General features: G+C 41.3%; 2 protein-coding genes across 3 annotated transcripts; one reads left to right on the top strand and one right to left on the bottom strand.

Moving 5' to 3' along the window:
- Nucleotides 1-688: 688 nt before the first annotated feature.
- LOC306821908 (ras-related protein rab7) lies at nt 689-3,203 on the top strand. The gene is made up of 5 exons (XM_079340540.1): nt 689-882; nt 1,142-1,268; nt 1,350-1,568; nt 1,779-1,904; nt 2,007-3,203. Exons 1-5 carry the CDS (start codon nt 830-832, stop codon nt 2,091-2,093), a joined length of 612 nt encoding a protein of 203 aa, XP_079196666.1. The 5' UTR covers nt 689-829; the 3' UTR covers nt 2,094-3,203.
- On the bottom strand, nt 2,934-17,200 carry hcfc1a (host cell factor C1a). Of its 2 annotated transcripts, none has more exons than XM_079340461.1 (28): nt 16,995-17,200; nt 15,746-15,948; nt 15,073-15,221; nt 13,546-13,706; nt 13,244-13,452; nt 12,935-13,019; nt 12,700-12,806; nt 12,425-12,604; nt 12,073-12,315; nt 11,811-11,959; nt 11,534-11,716; nt 11,221-11,442; nt 10,778-10,882; nt 10,444-10,660; nt 10,015-10,151; nt 9,772-9,919; nt 9,425-9,645; nt 8,385-9,210; nt 6,926-7,077; nt 6,596-6,730; nt 6,305-6,512; nt 5,833-6,108; nt 5,635-5,741; nt 5,416-5,550; nt 5,132-5,317; nt 4,661-4,958; nt 4,506-4,569; nt 2,934-4,389 (listed from the first exon to the last, which is right to left on the bottom strand). In XM_079340461.1, the coding sequence occupies exons 2-28, from the start codon at nt 15,939-15,941 to the stop codon at nt 4,350-4,352; spliced, it is 5,139 nt and encodes a 1,712-aa protein (XP_079196587.1). In that variant the 5' UTR covers nt 15,942-15,948; nt 16,995-17,200; the 3' UTR covers nt 2,934-4,349. The 2 variants fall into 2 exon arrangements, with proteins under 2 accessions (XP_079196587.1, XP_079196588.1); XM_079340462.1 differs by having other exon boundaries at nt 8,385-9,207.
- Between the last annotated feature and the right edge of the window lie 6,590 nt (nt 17,201-23,790).

Genomic DNA, 23,790 nt, shown 5'->3' with positions numbered 1-23,790 from the left:
CACAAGACAGAGAGTTATTTGTCAACTATAGACAAAGTAGACTATCATAAAGGGCTGTTCTTACAAAAAGAAAAAACAATATAGCAAAGTGACACCTGAGGAGCTCAAGAAGCCTTTTGTTTTTGAATAAAGTTTCAGCATAATTCTACTAAAGCTTCATGATAACAAGCATTAAAGACACATTATAGAGAGACTTAACACTCAAGAGCTAGAGGACAGCATTTCACCATTCGTGTGGCCTTTGGGGTCAGGTATCTATTTATCACTATATTAGACCATCAATAATGGTTGTGTTTTCCCAAGAAGAAAGCAATCTTGGTACATTACAGAGACAAGAGAAACATTCTGTATAACTGTCATGTATAAATATATAAACACAGTAGCCTATGCATAATAAATAACAAATGAAGTATAAAAAGGTTACTAGGCTAGATTTGTATTTTAAAAAGGCAAATAATAGTAGGCTATAATAATAATAATAAAATTAATAACAACAACAACAATAATAATAATAATAATAATAATAATAATAATAATAATAATAGAATAGGCTATATTATTTTAGAATGTGTTTTAATGAATGAAAAGGGGGGCATGATGACTTGGATTCATGACCTCAGTTTTTCCAACATTTTGACTAGAACACAGAGTTTCCCCAGTAACATAATTCAAAGACAACAATAAATGTAAAAGAAAATCAAATAAATTAAATAATACAAAATAAAATCCCTTTGACCTCCAGCTGTGACGCGTGAGTTTTCTATAAAGGTAGAAGAACGAGGAGCACGTGAAGGCAGCAGCGACTGAAACTCACGGTGGACAGGTGAACATGAACACCGGAAAGAGTCCAGTAGTGAAATTAATCCTCATTGGAAGCTCCGGGTAACTATCAAAAGCATGTTTTAAACTGTTATTTTACTTGTACTGTAGGCCTACTGTTTTGATTTTCTTTGTCGTCGACTGTTTCACTTTCATTTCGGTTTATATCCGAATGTAAGACTGTAATTCCTATGGGATAGTCCACAAAATTTACAATTTAGTAGGATACTTAATGTTAACAGTGCATTTATTCAAACGATATGTAGGCCTACATGTTCTGTAACCCTACCTGTTGTGTGTGTGTTTGTGTGTCTGTTGACAGGGTGGGGAAATCCTCCTTCATGAACAGATATGTAAATCACAGTTTTACCAACGCGTACCGGGCCACTATAGGGACCGACTTCTTCTCAAAGACAGTCAACATAAACGGGGACTCTGTCACCCTGCAGGTTGGCCAACATGTTTGCACCCAAACACACACAAACTAATACAGGACAAATTGTCAGCATGGCAGCATTGTTTCTTTTCAGATTTGGGACACAGCAGGCACCGAGAGGTTCCAGTCTCTGGGTCCACCTTTGTACAGAGGAGCTCACTGCTGCATGCTGGTGTTTGATGTCACATCCAGAGATAGTTTCTCTGCACTGGAGGGCTGGAGGAAGGAGTTTCTGGTCCAGGGTGAGCCTGAGGACCCAACTGAATTTCCCTTTATTGTACTGGGCAACAAGACTGACCTGAGCAACAGGGAGGTCAGTGAATGTGATCAAGTATAAAACAGTTTTTAAAAAAAGAAAAGTGATCTTTTAACTGCTGTTCTGAACCCAGTAGCCTATGTACGTGAAGAAATTACATTAAACAGGCGAAACTGATGATCCTGTAAGGTCACTGATTTTCACCAGAAACTGTTTAGCAAATGCATTTTTTTGTTTCAATTTTTTTCTATTCCGCTCACTCTTCAGGTATCTGGCAGGCTGGCCATGCAGTGGTGTGAGGACGTAGGAGCTGAATACTTCGAAGGAAGTGCCAAACAAGATCTAGATGTGGAGAAGCCCTTCCTGGCAGCAGCTCAGAGAGGTTTGCAACAGGTGATTCAGTCTTGTCTTTTCAGTGACAATAAGAAAAAAGAAACACAAAATCTGTTTAACATGTTTATTTTTTGATGATAAAAGATACATTACTCCCTACAGTACAAAAAACACACATTGGAAAATACAGGACATTTCCAGATAACCTGCAAACAGCCGAGAGAAACTCGCAACACCTGTGAGTGCTGAGAGCAGCACTCGTCCCAGTGTGGGAGGGAAAGTTCAGAGAGACCCCGGCACTGCTGATGATGACCTATCCAACAAGGGTGCAAAAATAGTGACCCAGCAAAGGTACTGTGGAAGGAAAGGACACAATTTTATACCACATGGAGAGAGGAACAAACTCATTAAATGTTTTTTCTTTTTTGAGAACCTTCAGCTTATGGTCTAACTTAAGGCATCACTACTAAAATACACTGCTTTTGCATGCATGTCTAGTTTTGTTCAACAGACACACTGACACGCACAAAAATTATGAATGCATATGGAGAGAAAGTTCATTTCTAGAAAGGAATTGGGAGAAAGCACAAACAAAAACCAAGGTGCCAGCCAGAGAAAAGGTGGCAAGCAAAAAACCTTGGCTCTGATCGTCCTGCCCGTTACCATCACAACTGAATCGGCACTAACAAAGTAGATTTACACTCATATCCAGTCAGAAACACCCTCCCTGTACACGGTTGTATTGTAATGAACCTAGCATGGCTTCAGACTTTTACGGTGAATCAGCCTGACAGAATCAAATTAGAACAATCAGGGAGAGACTATATATATATATTTATAACGTTTCTTTTCAAAGTAAAGACACAAAAGGCAACAGAGAAATGACCAACATGTAAAAACAGTTTCTTACAGGTAATTATATAAAAGGTCAAGATGTTTGTTTTTTGTTTGTTTTATTCTTGCTCAATGAACGAACTAATTTACAGGTGAGTACACTCGGGCCATGTGAGCTTTCTTCCCAAGATATCCCCATTGAAAACCATACTTCAGTTAGCTTGCACACCATCTGTAGTCTGAAATACAGAGCCGTGGAAGGACAAAAATTAAAAATTTATTAAATGGATTCACATACATCAATAGGATAGGGAAAATATGCCTACTAATATAATTTCCCCATCTAAAAAATTAAAGAAGAGGTGCGAGACCACATTCATGAGCATAAAAAGTGTAGGACAGCTGATGATGAGGATATTAAGGGCAGGGTATGAAAAGATCTGGTGGGGTTTTCCTCATACCCTCGGAAATTTCAGATTTGGCAAACAAAGCAACACAAGCACTGAGTAGTAAACAAAGTAAAAACTCTCTTCTCCCTGGGTCCACTTCAAAGTTCCCTTCAGTCCTATAACCTCTGCGGTTCTACTTGGAACAAATACAAAAATCTTTCTCTCTCGCTCTCATTACCATCTGTTAACATCAAGAACATACAACCAACTGAATGAAGATTTTTAAAAATATAGTGGCAACCTCAACAAAGCCACCCATCTTCCCACAAACACAAACTATGGGGATGAACAACAGTTAAAAAAGTGATGTTTTTTTCTTTTTAAAATGCACACAACATACACATACACACAGAAGGAAAAAAAAGCTTAAAAAATACAAAAATAAACTACACAAAAGATCTTCTGTGTCATTGCTTGCTAATTTTTGGGGAGGATTTCTCGTGTGTGCTGCAAGTCTCAGTCCTGTCGGAGTCTGTCGTTCTTTCTCTATGAACCTCTTCCTTTGTTGTCCACTCTGAAGTGTCGGCCACCAGTCCTCATCTTGGGGTTAAAAGCGCACAGTGATGACATTACCAGTTGACTGGAGTCCAGTACGGGGGAGGGGCTATAGACTTGGTTGTTGATGAAGCAAATTTGTTTTGAGCAAAAAAGGAGAAAAATTATATCCTCTCTCAGAGGACAAGTGCTTTATTTGATTCCGATTCTTCTTCTCATCTAAACTCATGCCTCCACAGCCTTTTTCATCTCTGTACATCATTTCATGTAGTCTCTCTCTACACAGCCCCAGGATTCACAAAACAAAACAAAAAATATATATATAACATTGCGCTCAGGCTGGCTGCCAGTTTGTGAAAGATGTAAATGCTTTTCTATACTGCTCAACTACCGAAACAAGCCAAAAGTAGAGGTTAAATGATAGAGGGGGATGTGACTGAAAAAGATAATGTGCTTCTAAGTTTGTGTTGCTCTAAAAATAGTACGACCAACAGAACAAGGAGAAAAGGAGGGTTTTTATCTACAGAAACATCTCAGATTGACTTTCATCTCAGCATCATTCAGTTGATCTGCCTCCACTGCTGTCCTGATCTGAGACTTGAGGGTGGAGGATGAGAGTAAGATGAGTATGAGGAGGGGTGAAGGTCAGTCTTCCTGATAAAAGGACAGCAAGTGGAAAAAAAAAAAAAAAAAAGGACAAAAGACTGGGAGGGATCTCTGGGCAACCTCACTGATCCGTCCTTGCTTTCTTTGGACCAGTAGCCTTGCTGTAAGAGCAAATATAAAACCAGAATGAGTAATGCATGTTCAATTGATCAGTGCAATGTTGATTGTTGATGTTGTCTGTTCTGCGGGCAAAAGCTGAAACAAGCACCATACTTACGTATCAGGAGAGGTGCCTGGTCTTTTCGGGGCTGGTTTTGCTGATGCAGCATCTTTGCCTGATTCTGCAAACCAGAAAATCAGTTGAAATGCCTCCTTTACTCCAGCACTAATTGTTAACGTATATAAAAATAGATTGTCCATCCATGCGCTCACCTTGCAACCATCGAACTTGTGTGGCAGGGCCATAACCCTTCTCATTGCGAGCGGCAATGCGGAAGATGATGGCTGGCTTAGTCGTGTAGTCGATGTGGGCGTTGGAGAGGCTTGACGACTGCACCAAGCATGATGGGTTGGGCCCGCAGTACACGCGCATGAAGGCTAGCTGTGCCGGAGTTGAGGCCTTGGCTTCAGCTGTCTGGCTGCTCTGGATGGCCAAGTACACGGAGTATTCGATGATCTTTCCTGACGTCACAGAGGGTGGCTCCCAGGTCAGGTGTGCACCATCTGGGCTCTGTTGAGAACCAGTGAAAAAAAACAAAAAAAAACAAACTGAATGGTCAGAGGTCATGGCTTTAAAACACAACTGTCCCCCCCCCCCCCCCCCCCCCCGTTCATAGAGATGTTTGTCAAATTCACAACGACAGAAAACTACACGTGAGGGGAAGTGCTCCACTGGTGCGTTACCTTGCTGATTTTGATAGCGCAGGGTGCCCCTGGGAAGCCCGGTAGGCACGTCTTGAAAGCAGAGATCTCTGAGAAAGAGCCACGACCACAAGCATTGATTCCAGCAACGCGAAACTTGTAAGCAGTTCCAGGCTGCAGCTCCATTTTCTTCATCTGGCTGTAGTCTGGCATGACGCCAGAGTCATCCTTCAAAAAAAAATAAAAAATAAATACACAGAAATAAAAGATGCACTGGCAACACAAACATGCTGGCATACTGCACACGTCTCTGCTGAGACACTTACATCTCCATGTGAATCATCTCCTGGCACATAAAAGTGGGTAACAACCATATTTGTTACTTTCACAATTCCAACATCAAACCACTGGTTCTCTTTCTTTACAACAGGCTTCACTGGAGTTGGCTGAGGACCCTGCTTCTGTAAAAGAAAGAAACAAAGAATGTTAAAAAGGATTCTCTTGACCTAAGCCAGCCTGATTTCAGAGTGACTGAACGGACTCACCTCTCCCTCGATGCCGTTGGCAACCTCTGCTAAAGCAGCTGCTGCTTGCAGCTTGGCTGGACTTGCCACCGATACGGACGGGGCGAATGTACTTGATGGAGCGAGTGCTGTGGTGTGAAACAAAAGAGTTCACAAGGATCAAAGCACTGCAGAGAAACATGAAAAGGAAAACTTTCAAAACCAACTTTAGAGTCTTACTCTCAGCAGTGGTTCGTGGCAGCAGTGATGCCACGGCGCTGGTCACTGCGGCAGCCATCTCATTGTGTCCGTTACTTTCGACAGAGGGGTCATTGAGGCTGTCAGCGGGGGCAAGGCCCTCAGTGGGCATGCTGGCGTCCACGCTCGCCTGCTGCGCAGCAGCCTGAGCCTCCTGCAGCTGTTGCTGCTGCTGGACCAGTGCTGCTAGCTCCTGCTGGGTCAGCATGATGGGGATGCTGGTGGGTTGCTGACTTTCTCCAGAGTTATCAGCTTCATCTATAAGGGAAAACACCATGATGACGATGAACAGTTTGCAAATTGCAGCGCTTGGAATATCTGGAGAACTTTGAAATCGTTTCCATTTTTCTTCCTCATTTAACACATCAGCCATCAACATCAATGCTACTGTTTAAACAAAACGAAAGAAATAAAAACAAGTGACAAATCTAACTTAAACAACAACTGGACTCACTCATTACGGCTTGCTGAGCTGCCTGGAGGACAGCCTGGATAGCGAGAGCCTGGGCTTCTTCAGTGGCTGCTGCCTGTGCTGCGGCTTCTGCCGCTGCAGTCACGGCCAGCTCCTCGTCTGAAAGCCCAGTCACCATGAGTGCGGCTCCCTGACCCTCAGACATCAGCTCTGAGGGCAGATTCAAAGCCGTTCCAGTGGCTGCTTCTCCCTGGGAGAACACATCAAGGGTCACATACACATCCGATATATCTCTGATGGGGTGGACTTGGATGGAGAAATGAGTGTAAATACCGCTGCTTGTGTCTCCATGGCAGTAGCTCCCTCCTCTGCAGTCGCCGCTTCTGCTGATGCTGTCTCATCCGTCTGCATTGGTTCCTCTGTGGAACTTGCAGCAGTGCTCACCCCCTCTGTGATGGATGAGATGGACTAGAAAAAAAAAAAAGAAAAAAAAAAAGAGAATGAAATAAACAGAATAAATATTTGATACTGTCGTTTATTGAAAGAAGGAAGGGAAACTGTTTCTTACAAGTAGTTCAACAAGAATCAGACGTGCAGCAGGAGATATCTGCTGTCGTAACAACTACTCTAAAAAGATACTTATGTCCTTTAGTGAGCGCTTACAGGAACAGAGGGTCCAGGAGCTGGTGTAGACTGAGTGACAGTAGTGATTGCTCTGCCTTGGGTGGTGGTAGGTGGGCTAGCTGCTGCTGCAGTGGTGGAGGCTGCCTCAGTGCTGCTGACACCTTCTGCTCCTTCTTCTGTCTGCTGGGTGGCTAATGGATACAAAAGGACAATTTTATAACTCAAAACCACAGGGATTAAAAAAAAGAAAGAAAAAAAAAAGTGATTGGTTATTTGCTACTCGTTTTTATATGTTGATAATTTTCCATTTGAATAGGTGTTTTCTATCTGAGGAATGAAACTGACACTCGACAGATATGACTTTGCTTATTTTTAAAGAACGTGACCTACAGTCAGCTGTATCGTATGACTAATAAAACTAACAGTCACAGCAGAAGTTCTTCAGCAACCTCAAATATGACTGAATATTAATGATACCATTGATTATTAATTGGGATGAAGGTGTTCCTCATTTTGTTGTCACTACTACAGCTAACTCTACTTGAGTTAAAGAAAGTGTTTTTATTCATTTACAAACAGCTCGGTACCTTGTGAATTCCCTCTGCATATAATAAAAGGTATTTTGACAAATAGGGTATTCATCCAATTTAGCATTAGAAAACTGAATCAGAGAAGTAACGAGCAAAAAAACATTTTCTACATATTCAGTGGAGAAAGACTTTTTTCTTTTGAAGTACGAAGTGACTTTTTAAGATGTCTACAGAACACATGTATTTTACATCATAACTTTTACACATACACGAATGTTAAAAATAAATGAGCTTGTTAAGCTAATAGAACATGTAAGAACTGAGTTGTCGAGCGGTCCAGCTTAAGGTGATTCATGTCAGACGGTGCTGTGCTGTTGTTGTACCACCTGTTGTCTTCACACGTTCCTCACAGGGTGTGTGCGGCAGTGGAAAATTTGGTCCGCAGGTAATGAAACTTGACGAGCGGTAAAATCCGTCACGTTACTGATTATCACTCTCCGATATTTCACTTTGATCAGGCAAATAAAGTTGCTCACCGAAACAAAACAAAAAAAAAAGTCTGGATATGACAGGCGGTGCATGCTGACTGTACATTGAAATGCCCCACAAACACAACAACAGTTGTGTTACAGGGTTTAGGTAAGTACCTGACATGACAAACAGTCACTAACCCTCCATTCTGCTCGACTTTCTCTGTCTGATTGACACTGACTAAAAACGTTACAATTGTGAAATTGGTGGAGGAACTTTAATCCCTGATGCTAATAAATTAGTTTTTGTAATAAAATGATCACTAGTGGCCACACCTTTGGATTTTTTTTTTTTTTTTTAAATGTTACATGTCTTTGTTACATGAATAAGACCAACTTGTGAGATCCTAGTCACAGACCTCTTGGAAAAATATTCATTGAATGAAAGAGGAAGAAAACTATTTGAGCTGCTATACATGGCGGTCACAGTGAGTTTACCTGTCCCTTCGCCTGTCTCCATACTGCAGGTAGCGGTGGTGGCTGTGTTAGTGGTCCCAGTCTCGTGGGTTTCACAGGGCGGGTTGGAGCAGACCCGTTGGACCGTGCCTGTCGCTGTGCTGGTCTGGTCGCCACCTCCCATGCTGGAGGTGGCTGTAGAAGGGGTGTTGGTGGTCCCAGTCTCGTGTGTTTCGCAGGGTGGATTTGAGCAAACCCTCTGCGCTGCGCCTGTTTGGCCTGCGCTCATGTTCGATGAAGACTGGGTGGCTGTGTTGGTTGTCCCCGTCACATGGGTCTCACAGGGTGGGTTGGAGCACACCTTCTGGGCTGCTCCCATGTTAGACGAAGCTGTCGTAGCTGTGTTAGTTGTCCCGGTTTCATGGGTCTCGCATGGCGGGTTGGAGCACATGCGCGGCGTGGACATGTTTGAAGATGCGGTTGTGGCTGTGTTGGTTGTTCCCGTCTCATGGGTCTCGCAGGGAGGGTTCGAGCACACCTGTCCTGCCTTCATTGTTGCAGAGGAGGTGGTGGCCGTGTTGGTTGTTCCGGTCTCGTGGGTTTCGCATGGCGGATTGGAGCAGACCTGTCCTGTTCCGATGGTGGCAGAGGAGGTGGTGGCCGTGTTGGTGGTTCCAGTCTCGTGGGTCTCGCAGGGCGGGTTGGAGCAGACCAAGGTGACGGTCCCAGAGCCCTCTCCAGCTGCTCCAGCCTCAGCAGAGCTGGGCTGCTCCGAGGTTGGCGAAGCAAGGATCGATACTGGTAGATCCTGCACTGGTTGAGCTTCTACACCACTCGGGGTTGTGATTAGAGTCACCTGGGTGGGCTGCTTCAGAGCAGAGGAGATGAAAGAAATGTAAGTTACTCTTTGTACACATTCACGTTCACAGCAGTATCTTGGTTAATGTTCTGTAGTAACATATTTATCAGCAACATAACCCAATCAATGTAGTCAAAATCGTACGACACATAACGCTTTAAGGGCTTGATGCTTTACTGACAGACATTCAAATGTATAACGATTAGCTGGGACACGGCCTTACTTGAACTGTGATTGTAGAGGAGGGCAGCGATGAGGCCGAGGTCAAACTGGTCTGAGCAGCTGACACAGTTATGGAAGATGGGCTCATCACCTGGCTGGACAGGGTCGAAATTGTACCCAGAGTGGTGATGGGGGTAACCAAAGAAGCGTTGGAACTGTCCACTGCGCCTCCTGCCAAGCTCGTAGCGACTGTACCAGATACCGTTCCAAGAGTGGTGACACCTGGAAGGAAGATTAGTGGAGTGAATAAAAAGAAAAACACTGATGCAAAGTACAGTTCAGAAAAGTATAAACTGTGTGATAACAGCATTGTCACTCAAAAAGATTCAAAATAACAGTTATTCTTACCAGTAGTCCCCTTGACAACCAGAGTGGTGACAGTTGGCTTCACTGCGGACACTGTCACTGGTGTGACAAGTCGAACGCCACCCACTGTGCTCATAGGCACAGTGCGTAAAATAGTACCAGGTTGCCCAGGCGCACCTTTCAAAACCACCTATTGAAACACATTTTAGAGAAAAGGTCCTCAGGGGAAACACAAACAGGCGACCCTTGATGATGCAAACAAAGACAGACATAGAGTCAGAGTACCTGTGTGAGTCCCTGCTGGCCGGCTGCAGTGGCAAGTTTGGGCACAGCGGTGATGATTTTACCAGGAGTTCCAGTGGTCATCACCTTTGTGGTAAGGATTGTGATTGGTGTCTTCATGCCCGTGCTGCTCGTCACACCTGCAGAGCCCAAAGCATATGTGACTGAAAACAATGATCTCCTAACAGTCAAATAAAGACGCACTATTCAAACACCAGACTGTGTCCATTTATACTTCTTAGCTTTGTCTTTATCCATAATTATCACTATTCTGTCATTGCATGCCATTAACATTTATTTAGAAAGATAACACAAAAAAAAAGACGTTTTCAATTTCAACTGGTTGGGGTTTTGTAGTTCTAGTCATAGTAATAAATGATCCACCTGTTGTGGTAAACACTTATGACAACGTAAACTTTAGTGAGTGAACACCTGTAGCTCCAGGCTGGGACATGATGGCCGACATGGGGATAGTCTTAATGATGGTGGTGCCCTGCTTTGTGGTGTTAGGAGACACACCGCTGATGTTGAGGATAGTGGGCTTATTTCCTGTTCCTCCTGCCTGGGAAGTTGTAATGATGGTTGTGGGTTTGCCATCTGCAGAGGTCACCAGCTTCAGTATGGTGCCAGCTGGTAAGGGACCCTTTGTCTGGAAGAAGAGCACATGTTATGCAAACCACGAGAGGAAAGACGCGGTGGCGGTCCCAGAAGTTATAAGCGGCCTCCTGTTTTTTTTTTCTCTCCCTTACTCATGATGATAGCTGACCTGTATGATCTGTGTGAGAGGGTTAGTGGAAGCCTGGCCAGTGACAGCTGATGTCTGAACTGGCTTGGTTTGTACCACAGACATCATCTTTCCAAGGTTGGAGATCTGCCGACAGAGGAGAGAGACTCAAAGTCATGAATCACCAGAAAACAATGGATGACAGAGGATGGACCACCAAACTGGTGGCACTATGAATCATTCTCGCCGTAACTCGCTGATAGTCATGCAGATCATTAAAATCATCCATCCCTGAGTTATCCAGCAGTCACTATAGGCCAACCTTTACTTCCTTCCCCACTGGCTCAAGCTCAGTACATGATTCCCTCATCGTGACAACAATTACAAATCAAATACAAACAGTGTGTAAAACCACCAAATTAAGAGCATGCATGTGAAAGCACCTAAAGGTGTCTTTAGAAAGCCAAAAAGTCCTGTGTTCTTACCAATGTGCCCCCGCTGCCCATAGAGAGGGGACTCTTCACGAGAGTGATGGTCTTGGTGACCCCTCCAACCACTGTGGTTACCACTTGGGCTTGCTGGGCCACTGTGACTGCCCCAGACTTGTGGACAGTAATGATGGGTCTTGTGGTGGTGGGAGAGGACCCAGATGCAGTGCCCACCTGAGCTGCAGCAGTTTTGAGCATCCGTGTGGCCGGGTTACTGACCTATAAGAACAGCATTATTGTAACAATATACCGGTAATAGACCAAATGCACACGCTGTTATTGAATCGACTATGTTTCATAAAATCTGTACCATGACTGGAGAAGCAACTTTGACTGTGGTTGTGCCCGGAGACATGGCTACCGTCTTAAGGATGGTAGCACCTGCGGGAACGTTGAGGAGAGTGCCTGCAGAGGAGGGCGGTATCTTCTGTGTTGCTGCTGCTGCTGCAGCAAGAGCTGCCATGCCACTCATCTGAGGACTACTGCCAATAGGCTGTAAACAAAAAAAGTAAACAAATGCTTAACTTGTTTGCTTATCCAACTGTGACATATACTTAGATAAATGATAGTGCCAAAACTGTTCATACTGATCCTTGTGTGGTCTGGGCAGGCACGACCATTCGTACACCTGGAGGAAGGGATGTCAGAGTGACGGGGGATTTCCCGGGCTGGCTGGGGCGGACTGTGACAAGAGATGTGCCTGTGGCAGACTGTTGTGCTGCAACCTTCAAAACAGCTGCGAGATAAAGGGAACAATGATATCGCTTTGTGTGCAGTTTTTAAAACTTTGTTGTGCATGGAGAACAACGGATGGGTAAGAAAGGAGGAGAGTGGCCGTTCGTATGGTACCTGTCTGTGGTAGGCTCTGAGCAGAGGGGGCTGCAGAAGCTAGTGCAGGGCTCTTAGGAGAGTTCAAAGGCTGCGAGGGGGTTGCACTCATGGCTGGTGAGGCTGCAGCTGGAGTTGCAGGGATATCGTATTTCTGTAGCTGCAATAAGTAGGTGTCAGCAGTTGAGACGGCACCCCAGCTCACCTCCAGAGAATTCGTGTTGGCACGGACTAACTGCACCCTGGCAGGGGCATGCGGCCGCTCTGTAGAGGTGGAGAATGAGATATTACACGTAATGATAGTACAGTCAACAAACCTGAGCCACCGATATCACGCTTACGTGTGAATCAAATACTTTTAAAGTATGCCTACCTGTTTCAAGGTACCAGAGGTCTTTACAACAGACTTGGTTGTTCCAAGCTTTACGATATCCGTCACGACCGCTCCAAACATAGAGTCTGGAATTAATGGCCACAGCACAGTGGCCTGCACGGGCCCTTGGGATGTTGTCTTCAAGAGTATCCATTAACACTGTCTCCCAACACATGGAGTCTACAAACAAACACATGACATTCAGTTAACTCCATGAAAGCACACTATGCTTTAGAAATTTAAACAAATACTGTGCACATAAAAGTCAAACAAACCAAGGTTTAGGCATGCTAGAGTGTTTGTGCACTTCCACTCCTTCTCGTGTGTCGCCACTTTGACATCGTCCATCACCAAAGGAACCCATCCTCCAAAAACATACATCCTGCAGATTGAGGAAGTGAAAAAAAAATGAGATACAGCAACTAAGCAGCTGCCAGGAAAGTCTAACATGATTTAAAAAAAAAAAAAAGGTTATATTGTGTTGTTGCTTGAGTGCAACTGTTGTCTCACTTGTTTGTGATGGTGGTGGCAGAGTGAAGACTTCTGGGGAGCGGTGCTGTCCCATTTACTGATGGTTTGTTCCATGTCAGAGTATCTAAAGATTATAACCAGTTTAAATGTTAGAAAAGAGCCACATAATTGTGTTCTAACATGTCACCAGAATACTTAGAGCACCACAGACAGGACACACTTCAACAGACCAGTGTCAAAAGATTAGTTTTAATCATTTGTTTTCAATAGACTAAGAACAGCAGCACTTTCTGAGAGGGGAAACATTAGGGCATTAGATTTGAACTTTGTACACTTTTTGAAACTTACCAATATCGAGGGTCCACAGATCTCCCAGACGGCAACCACTCATCCCTCCGTAGATTATCAGGCGAGATTTCCTGCTCGTCTTCTCTGTGTATACCACAGCTGTGTGACTCTCACGGGGAGGAGGCAAAACTCCATACGTGATGGGAATATCCCATCCAACCACGCTGGAACCAGCACGCAGCTCGAGTGTGTACAGATCATTTAGGTATCTGTAAGTGGAAAGCACAAACGTTGTTCATACTTGTGGAGTTTGTTGTACTTAAATATTAAGCGTTGCTGCCTGCCGAGGAAAATATTGGTACCTGGGAATGTTGTTTTTTGGGTCCTCGCTGTCATTCGCAAGTCCACCAAATAGGTAGCATTTGTTGCCAACAAGGGAAAAACTGTGGCCAAGACGAGGACAAGGAGGGGGACCATTCTTCGGGTTTTTTGCTTTCAGCTTTTTCCATTCCCATCTGCTAGCCTACAACAGAAAATGTTCAACACCATATTACTTACAGATTAGTTTGCATTAGAAGCAGAATAACAGATCAGACTTGAGACTGACAATTACATTAAACTAATTCAAAGCTTTGTGCTTCTTCCTCAGTATTTACATCGACCCGTATTGCTGACAAGTTGATTAATGTTCACTGTCCGATATCAAAAAATTCAGTTATGATAAAAGTCAAGGACTATGTTTAAATTCATTCTGGATTTCTGTAATCTGATTAAAAGGATCTAAATCCAAAGTAACTTAAGCGATGTGCCAGTAGTAAACACACGTTACCCATACATGCAAATGATGTGGCATGACCTGATGTCTGGCCAGTGTTTATCTGTTGTGTCGTTTCAACTTATTTATGGAAAACTCGTATACCCAACTGCTTTTTCAGAGAGTGGGTTTTTTATTGTGCAGAGGAGAAACTCAGCTGGGTCAAACATGAGAGACATAGTTGGTAGTGTGGGATTCTGACACCAAAAGAAGAAGAAAAACCCAGGGGTATCCGTGTTATTTTAATCGTTATATTAAATATCAGTATCGGCTCAGATTTTCATAATTGCTGCATCTCTACACACTATCTCCAATATTAGGTTTGTCATTGATTTATACAACTTAAAGTACTTGCTTTACACCAGAGCGAGAAACTGAGCATATTTATATTTACTTTTGCATGTAGGAGAATTTTGTCATGTTCTTCAGCACTATACACGCGACAGACAAACCAATGAAATAATAAAACAAAGTGCTGTTTTAATGTTTTTCCTACAGCTCGATGATTGTATGTGTCAATCCTCAATATATGTAAGTGTGCATGCCCTGATGTGAACGTGGGATGTTGAGTGAAACATTTCAAAATGCGCCTGAGCGTCTCAATACTGCTGGTGCATATCATCAAATCACATAATAATCAACGCTGCAGAATGAGGTGAGGCGGGACCAGTCCCCGAGTAAAAAGAAGGAGCAGTGCAGGTGACGACAATGAAAGGGAAGTAAGATGAGTCGATAAAGTTGCTAACAAACTATGTTATTAATTAATCCCAATTAATATAGATATATATATATATATATATAGACACTGCAAAACTCACTCATATTAATTACCATTAATGTCACAATAATTTTTACATTCTTATCTAAATAAATATTACTTCATGAGATAAGATAAACTTAACTGGTCCCCCATTGGCCAAAATGTAGTTGTTACAGCAGCTCGAATAAGGAGAACTATCCACAAAATAGTTAAAAGACATAAACTAACATCTAAAGAAATGAAATTAAAGCAAAACAATTGTTAAACTGACAGAAAAAAACCCCAAACAGATTGAACTTTCTAAAGTTTAGTTACCTGTAGCTCATAGAGATCGTTGCTGTATTTTCCGTACTCAACCATTCCACCAAACACCAGCAACCGTGTGCCGTCACAAACAAACCCATACGCAGCACAACCAGGAGGAATATCACCTCGGACTGCTGGGATAAACCACTGGTTTGTTGCTGTAAAAAAAAAGGATAAAAAATAAAGACAATGAGAAAGATAATCGCCTCTTTGTCATAGCATTAAATGAATGACTTTAACATTACTGTTAATCTATTAAGCACAAAGCTATTGCTTTTTATATGAGAGCATTCAACTAGGGGTATTTAAATATATGGATATAAATAACAAATTCACCAAACTTTACTTTTCTTGTTTGTATAAGAAATTGTGGCAAATAATACTTCAAAACCAACGAGCATCATCCATTTTATTTTAGCCCGCCTTTTTTACATGCAATATAAGTCTTTCTCCAGCAGATGGAGACAAATCTCTTTAAACGGACCTGCTCGGCCTGTCGAGGCCTCAACGATATAGTATAAACAGTACAACATCACAAATTGATCTTTAGTTTATTATTTTATAACTTTAATCAATGCTTGGTTATTAAAATGCGGCGAATTGTACCCCAGTTTTCATTTTTTTGTTGAGTTTTAGGACTTAATGCAAATAAAGATAAATCAGAAAAGTTATTAAAAGTTACCTGTGTTGTATACATGCAATTCATCGACAATCCCTTCGTTTCCACCGCCGAACACAACCATGAGCTCCTTTATGGCCACAGCCCGGTGTCCATGTCTGGGCCGGGGAACGGGACCGGACCATCCGAGGACCCGCTTCCACCGGGGCTGCAGAACCGACACCGTGGTCCCGGACACCGCGGAGCCCGGGGCAGACATGACTTCTCTATGAGAAGTAAGAGGAACGATCAGTACCTAAGGTTAATTATATTAACATATACATATAGTTAAAAGATGCAGCTGACCATGTACCGTAGTTATAACTCATCCACGCCGAAACATGAGGAGCTATACCTGTCAAGCAACGACCGACTCAAAGTCATTTACACACATTTGAGTTAAAGTTGTGTATTTGATAAACAAAATAAACCAAACAGCCAAACTATGTTGTTTTTCTACCCGTTGGATTCAGTACATGGAAGCAGCCATCTTGTAACCAAACAAACCGCCGCTAACGCTGCCAGTCTGAAAAATGGCGGAAGAGACAGAAATCTCTCCACGGTCGTTACAAATAAATACTGACAACGATAGAGTTTCCAGTCACATGCTGTTTCAAAAACCCAATAGAGGATCGTCGTAGTACACCGATAAGCTAAAGCAACAAAGAGTGAATCCAGGGTTCAAAACGTTAGCAAGAGTCGGCTGTTTTCATGCTTCTCTGGGAGTCGCCATATTGTAGCTAACAAACTTAGCATTCTTTGCAGCCGCTTTAGCGCAGTTTACAACACTAAGGGGGGAAATAGTGACTTTCTTCAATGGATGCAGCAACATCAAACCCCACATCTGTTTAACCACATCGAATATTCAATCATGATCATTAAAAAATAAAAGTAAACCCTAAGCTAGACCTCGTTAGCTCTGGCGGCTAGTAGTGAAACCTCTTCTGGTCGTGCTAACAGCGTTAGCTTTCCGACTGTCTTCTGTTACAGGATCGACCAGGTTTACATTTAATGCACTTTAACTTTATTTTATTTTCACATGCATATGTTACCTGATGCTAACACAGTTGCAATAGCTCTCTTAAAACGTAACCAAACTCATTCAAACTGCACATATAGTGTGTTATTATGTTTCATGCCGTCGCTGGAAGCAGCCATCTTTTCGACGATCGGCCTGCTTCTACGAGCTCCCACAAGAAAAATGGCCGGACGGAGTGCCACAACAAAACACAACAAACCTCACAAGGCGGACACAATTCACACTTCTGCTTACCTAGTTCGATGCAGTAGTTGCAAAAGCACTTATTCGAGGGCTTATCTCCTGATAATAATCCAAATTCATTCGGTTTTTGAAGAAGTATTTCCTCTCATGCCTGCCTGGAAGCTGCCATCTTCTTGACAACCAGAGGCGGAGGAAAATGGAAGAGAGCTGGCGTCACCCAAAGTAAACATGGCGACGAAGACCCGCTCTCTTACCGCTTCACACAGAAACAGACACACTATTTTAGTTGTTTTTTTATTTTGAATAGGCGATTAACCACGTGTTTTGTTAAGTGCCTCAATGAACACTTGAAATATATTTAAGATAAACATTTAGCAGATTTCAGGGAATAACATCAAGTTGTGTTATTTCACTAGGCTTATTGTCCCTTACTAAAGATGGCGACATCCGTGCCGGAACCCCTTCTCTATATTAATATATGTGATGATGCAGCTTGTTTTCCCTCTCTTCGTTGGTAATAAATGGATATTCGTGCTTGTTAATAGTGTTTAACACAACTGTACAGATTAAGCAAGTAAATATATTTTTAAAATATGCCACGCCCACATTTACCACGCGCTTGTCCTGCACTGAAATAGTTTCTGCAGTGCTGCATAAATACAATAATAAACCCCAATGTATCTACTCAAAATCTCACTTGAGCTACATATAACTAGTTTAAATTATGACATATGAATTACATTTCTATCTTAATTTATTTACTGAAATATTTATGTTTGGGCAGGTCAATGTAGCCTGCATATCTCTCACACTTCAGTTTTGCTTTTTATTTTTTTACAGATCTCTTGTGAGGATGTTGTTATTTTCCACGCATACAATTAGCCTCATATCTACATTTTACTTTAAGACTTTCTTTCCGATATTAAGATAATCTTGAATTTAATTTAACCCCCATAGATTATAGGCGTACAGGCCATCCTGGAAACTTGACTCATCCTGTTTGTGATGATTTTACATTTGTTTTATTTTTATTTTACGGGACAATGCATATTAAAAACATTTCTGTAAATATACCAGAGTTAGCCAAAAGGCTAATCAAAACACTAAGCCTAATTGCTAATAAATAAATAAAGTAGGAGGCAGTGTACTTCATTAAGAGCAATAGGACTATGATCTTTAATAAAGCTTTTGTTAAATATGATACAGTACAAATATTAATTCTATTTTAAGAATATTCCCACAGTATACTGCACAATGTGTCACACATTGTATTCCTTTTTCCTTCTCTGCAATAACATTTCTGTCCACTAGATAACAGGCTTTCATTGTTTTTCTTTCTGTAGGTAGTTTGTATGGTGGCCCTGAGGGTCAACTGTGTTATTATAATTCACCTGCTGCAAATATATTTATAATTTAAATATATTGTGTAGTAGTCCATTACAGGACTTGGAGCACTTCAAGCTTGTAGGACCCTTCTCCTTCGTTGTCAATTATATTATTTTTTAATGGATTGCTTGAAGTTCAGGCTAACTTTAATAACTTAATGTTTAGACTGTACCTGTCTAAGGATGTGATATTGTTCAAGCCCAGAGCCGTATGATCATTAGACTATTATAAAAAGATGTGAAAGCTTGTCATCTATTCAATTTATTGTTTTGTATCGCTGTATGAAGGTCTTCTTAACTTTAAAGATTAGGGAAGCTGTTTACACAAACTGTAAAGGTTTTTTTTCAGTGATAATGTAGCAAATATGATTATATATTATACATAGTTCACTTTATGGAGTTACTGCGCTGCCATCCTGCAGTGCTGACATCAGCACTGCGTCTACCTTTACGTGGAAACATATAAATACGGCAGAAATCCACTGATCTGCTGCAGGTGTCTTCTAAAAGAATAAGTGCTGCTTGCTTGCCGTTAGCCCATGACAACTGTATTCCACGCATCATCGCGCCATGTGAGTGTGGCCATTAACTCCAAACTATCAACATCTAAGCAGTAGGGTTTTAAATGCTTGAGGTGCTCCAAGTCCTGGACTACTAAACAATTCTTGCAGCACAACCAATTATTTGGAAAATTGACTTCAAGTCATCCTGTCTCCCCACATTAAAACTCTCCTGTCAACATTCAACACCTAAAGTGTGCAGGGTCCTGGATTTGTACAGGTCGTGGAGAGATGGATTGCAGCTGATCACCTTCTCTGCAGAGAGAATGACACGCTGCACTTGTCCTTTGCTGTGGCTGCAGTGTACCAGACTGTGATGGAGGAGGAGAAGATGGACTCGATGTAGAAGTGCACCATCATGATCTTTGGCAGGTTGAACTTCTTCAGCTGCCGCAGAAAATACATCCTCTACTGTCCTTTCTTGATCATGGAGGTGAATTTGCGTGAAGGATAACAGGTGCCAATCTTGTGGAGGCGGTAGTATTAAGTCAGGCTTTTGCGTGTTCTACTGGTTTACATCAGAGAGAGTTTGGAAGGAAAGCAGGACGACTGCAAGCGCAAAATAAGTATTAGTGGGAGAGACAAAGTATTTCCGAGTTATTGCAGATAAATCTGAATATAACAAAAATAATGTAAAAATAATTAATAGAAGGAGACAGGCACAATAAAAGAAGGGTAAAGATCGCTTTTGTTAACATGTTTCAAATGACAAACAAATAAATGGTATGCATTTATTTGGGATTTTGCTTCAATAATAGTGAAAAAAGAGAAACGCCATGATTAAATGAATATAACTGAACATTCACAGCCTCTGCATCATAAAAAATAGCAACATTGATATTGATAACTTCCTATTTCCCTCTTTTTGCCATTTCCCTTTTCTTGTCTATGTCTGATCAGACACAGTGCTGACCAGCTGTCTGCTGCGCCTGAGCTCCTGTGCCACAAAGGACACAGCTCGTACCTCCTGCGCAATGTATGACAATTCATTCATAAAATGAAGGGAAGAAAAGAGAAGCCCTTTTTAATGTTGTGGCTTTCGTATAAGCCAAATTTTATTTTTGTTATATTCAGATTTAACTACTGTTACTCGAAAATACTGGACGTTAATTTGCTTCTCCCACTAATACCTATTTTGCGCTTCTTTAATTAGAATCTTAGTAAAAATCAGGCTCTCAATGCGTTTTTACACAGCAGATCACACCTACAGTACCCGTCCACACACTGATGGTATGGTTGCTATGTAAAGTAACCATCAAAAGTAACATTCATACTGCTGACAAAGCAGCTGGATTCGGGGTTAAGTGGCTTATCTAAGGACACGTCGGACATGTTGCTGAAGGACCTGGAGATCGAACCCCCAACCTTCTGGTTGTGAGACGAACAACTCTGAGCCACGACCGACCCTCTTTTACTATACAGATGACAGACATTCTTAAAGCCTTAAAGCGAAAATGTAATTCTAAAAGATTAATGACTGACCTATCTGGTTTCAGATCATTACAATTAATGGTCTTCTTGGAGAGGGAAGCAAATAACCCTTTTGGAAGGATTCTTCATACATATACCTATCATACCTATACCTTTGCAAAAAAACGTCAAATGCGTATGTATGTATGTATGTATGTATCAATAAGGGATGAGAAGTTATATCACCATTAAACGTTTTGATACTGTTAATAGCTTTGCTGCATCCAGCTTTTTTATTTGCCAAAGCAAAGCAAGCAGTCTTCCATCTTATTGTCTTTGTTCATGACATAATTGTGATAATTCCATTAAGCTATTCAGTGTTAGTGTTTGAATTGCATTATATTTGACTCTAATAGTTCATATTGATTATATCAATCAATCAATCAATCTTTATCTATAGCGTCAATTCATAACAGGTGTTATCTCGAGACACTTTACAAAAGCAGGTAAAGGACCTTACTGTTTGTCTGTTAACATTAGCAAAAGAGCAGGTAACAAGACCATGCTCATTGTTATGTTTACAAAAAGCAGGTAAAGGACCGTACTTGTGGCTATATTACAAGAGCCCAGCTTAATCCGTTATAGCGTGGCAAGAAAAAACTTCCCTTTAACAGGCAGAAATCTTCAGCAGACGCGCGCTCATGACGGAACAGCCATCTGCTAAACTGTGCTGGGCTTGAAAATGGGATGGGAGAGATGGGATAAGATGCAGAAAGAAGGGTAGGATAGGATTGGGGGGGGTTGTTTAGGCAGGCCTTCCTCATCAACAGTCCAGAGTAACCTAAGAGAGCTCAGGAGCTCCCAGAAAAAGGAGAGGTGAGTAACTTATTATACAGAAGCTTTGGACTGGTCTCCTTCCCTTTTCTACTGTTTGATTGACTTGGTGCAAAAGGACCATGAAGTAAACATGAGGTGAATATCTTTACAGTATTTACATTGTGAGGCCAGTTGTATGAAAAGTGATCCAAAAGAATCAGGACAGTCATCATTACAATCATACTGACCATAATAATAATATACTTTGAATGTGAGCTTTGTATGATCACATAATTATCTGCTTGATGTGATATTACTTTGAAAATCTCAAAAGGGAGAGACTTGAGAATAAATGTCATGACTCCTCAAGCAAAAATCATCAGAAAAGACTTGACTCACCATGGTTTCCTTATCTTTATTAAACCTTCTGTCCCATGATACAAATTAAAGTACCGGTATGTGTTATTGAAACTATGGATCCAAAACAGGTGGCAGCAATCACCTCAAGGTGTCTGGAATGTTAATTCTAATATAGATTTAGAGAAACAGATAAAATACATACAACTCTTTTAGCACTTAATGTTGCACAGTACCAATTAAGCAGCATAACTATTCAAGGCAGTCAGATGACTAATAACAAGGAAATCCATCATTGTCATAGTAACAGAATGAGAAAAGATATCACAGACTATTAAATAAATGCGCTATTGAAATTTAAATAAGCTTGGCTGCTATATTCAGAATTAAAGAACTTCATAAATATGCAACAATAATTAACTCACGTGTCTCACAGATGCACACACCACAACAAAAGTCCACTTGCCTTTTCTAATCCTCTTAATTGACTTCAAACTTTTAAGGGCACATCTTTCTCACTGCCTTAGTTCAGGAGATGCACTTTACTGTGAGCACGCTGCATTCAGGTGCGCTCAGGAGGAAGATGCAGGAACAAAGGCGAAACTGAGTGCTTGTACCAGTATGAGACTACGGCAAGTGACTCCCATATAATAGGTAAGAGAGCCACCTATTACAGTCAACTTCAGGCATAGGCTACATAAGAGGTAAATATATCTTTGATACGAGGCTAAATCTTGTAAGTTTAGTTCATCATTCATCAGTTGTCTGTTGGACGGTTCTTTCTTGGGCTCATGATCTAATATAACACGTTCCCTAGCATCATTATTCTACAGTAGGAAAACATCACTGGTGGCAGAAGTAAGACCTAAGAAATGTCCATTAAATTAAAATCATAAGCATTAAAACACTGAAGCAAAAAAGAAATTATATATAGTTTAAAAAACACAAATATAGGCTATGATATAAACCAACATTATACTTGTTTTAATGTAAAGTGTTATTGTAATGTTAGGCTAACTGTTGCTGGTTTTTCAGAGAGAGAAAAACATAGGCTATGCTACGCTTTTGTTATTTAGCCTATACGTATAAAAACATATTTGATTTCGACCAAAATTCCTTAAAAAACCACACCAAAACAGAACTTCTAAGTTGTTTTGTAAGTTGTGTGTAAGGGCATTTTGCTTCTTGCTTAAGGAAGGGGCTTTATTTATATGTGTTGGTAGACATTAACGGATTGGGTACTTAGGCTATAGGCTAAGTCTTAAGAAACTGATTCCAAGAAAAGAAAATGACTCCAAGAAAAACAAGATTAAAACTTTATCTATTTTGAAGAAGGGGTGATATCTCAATGTCCATAAAAACAGCACACATTTATATTTTACTACTTTATGTAGGCTTCTATAAATCATTCAAAAAGTTATAATGAAACAAATGTATTTATTTATTCCCATTATGATGGATTTGACCTGATGTCAGTTTTGCATTCCTCATAAACTCGTGATATCAACTGAAGGAACTCCACAGATCAGTGGAGCTCAGACATCTTGATCTTCAATACTGATCTGAGTGGTCAATGTGGTTAAGACAGAGTTTGAAGAATCTGCTGGAGAACTGACCTCTATCAGCCTTAAGAGATGTGATAAAAGATTCAAAAGCGACAGAAGAAAGGATTATGACTTCATGATGTGGAGGTTTATATGGAAGGCTATGCCGTATGATTTCACCCAACAGGTGTCACAGTAAGTTCTGTGCTAAATGTTATCACATCTATCTGGCTCTGTTGATTCATTAACTTTCATGTAGTATCCATGCAGTAAAATGTTGACTGGGATTTGTCTCAAGCCGGGCGTACAAAGTCGCCTGGCGTCAGTCATTTGTGTATATATTGATAAACGATGGCCGTTCACAGTTCAAATACTGCTCCCTATCAGCCTTATGTTTTCCTGACATGTTTGATATTTAGGTCATACAGCTGCACACAACCATACAGTGTAAGAAAAACCACAAGCCAATTCCCCGACTCCAGGACTTTATACCCCTGTTGATGCCTGCACAAACTTATAGACAGTCTGAAATCCCCATGGAAACAGCAGGTATGCCCCTTTTTCATCTGTCTATTATTAGGGACCGAAGCACTGATGATGATTATTATTATTACTATTATATGAGACAACTCAACCTGGAAGTTTTCTATTTAAAATTGTAAATGCTTTTACTTGGGTCAAAAAATCTAAACATCCTATCCAGACTCTTATCAAGAAATTTCTATAAGCTGTTTCCGTCCTCTTGTGGATACAGATCTGTAACAAGTCCCTGTCT

Source organism: Symphodus melops (assembly GCF_947650265.1).
Source record: "Symphodus melops genome assembly, chromosome: 4".
In the NCBI taxonomy this organism is placed as follows: domain Eukaryota; kingdom Metazoa; phylum Chordata; class Actinopteri; order Labriformes; family Labridae; genus Symphodus; species Symphodus melops.
Note: the sequence above shows the minus strand (reverse complement) of the source record. Positions and strands in the feature narration are given on the sequence as shown.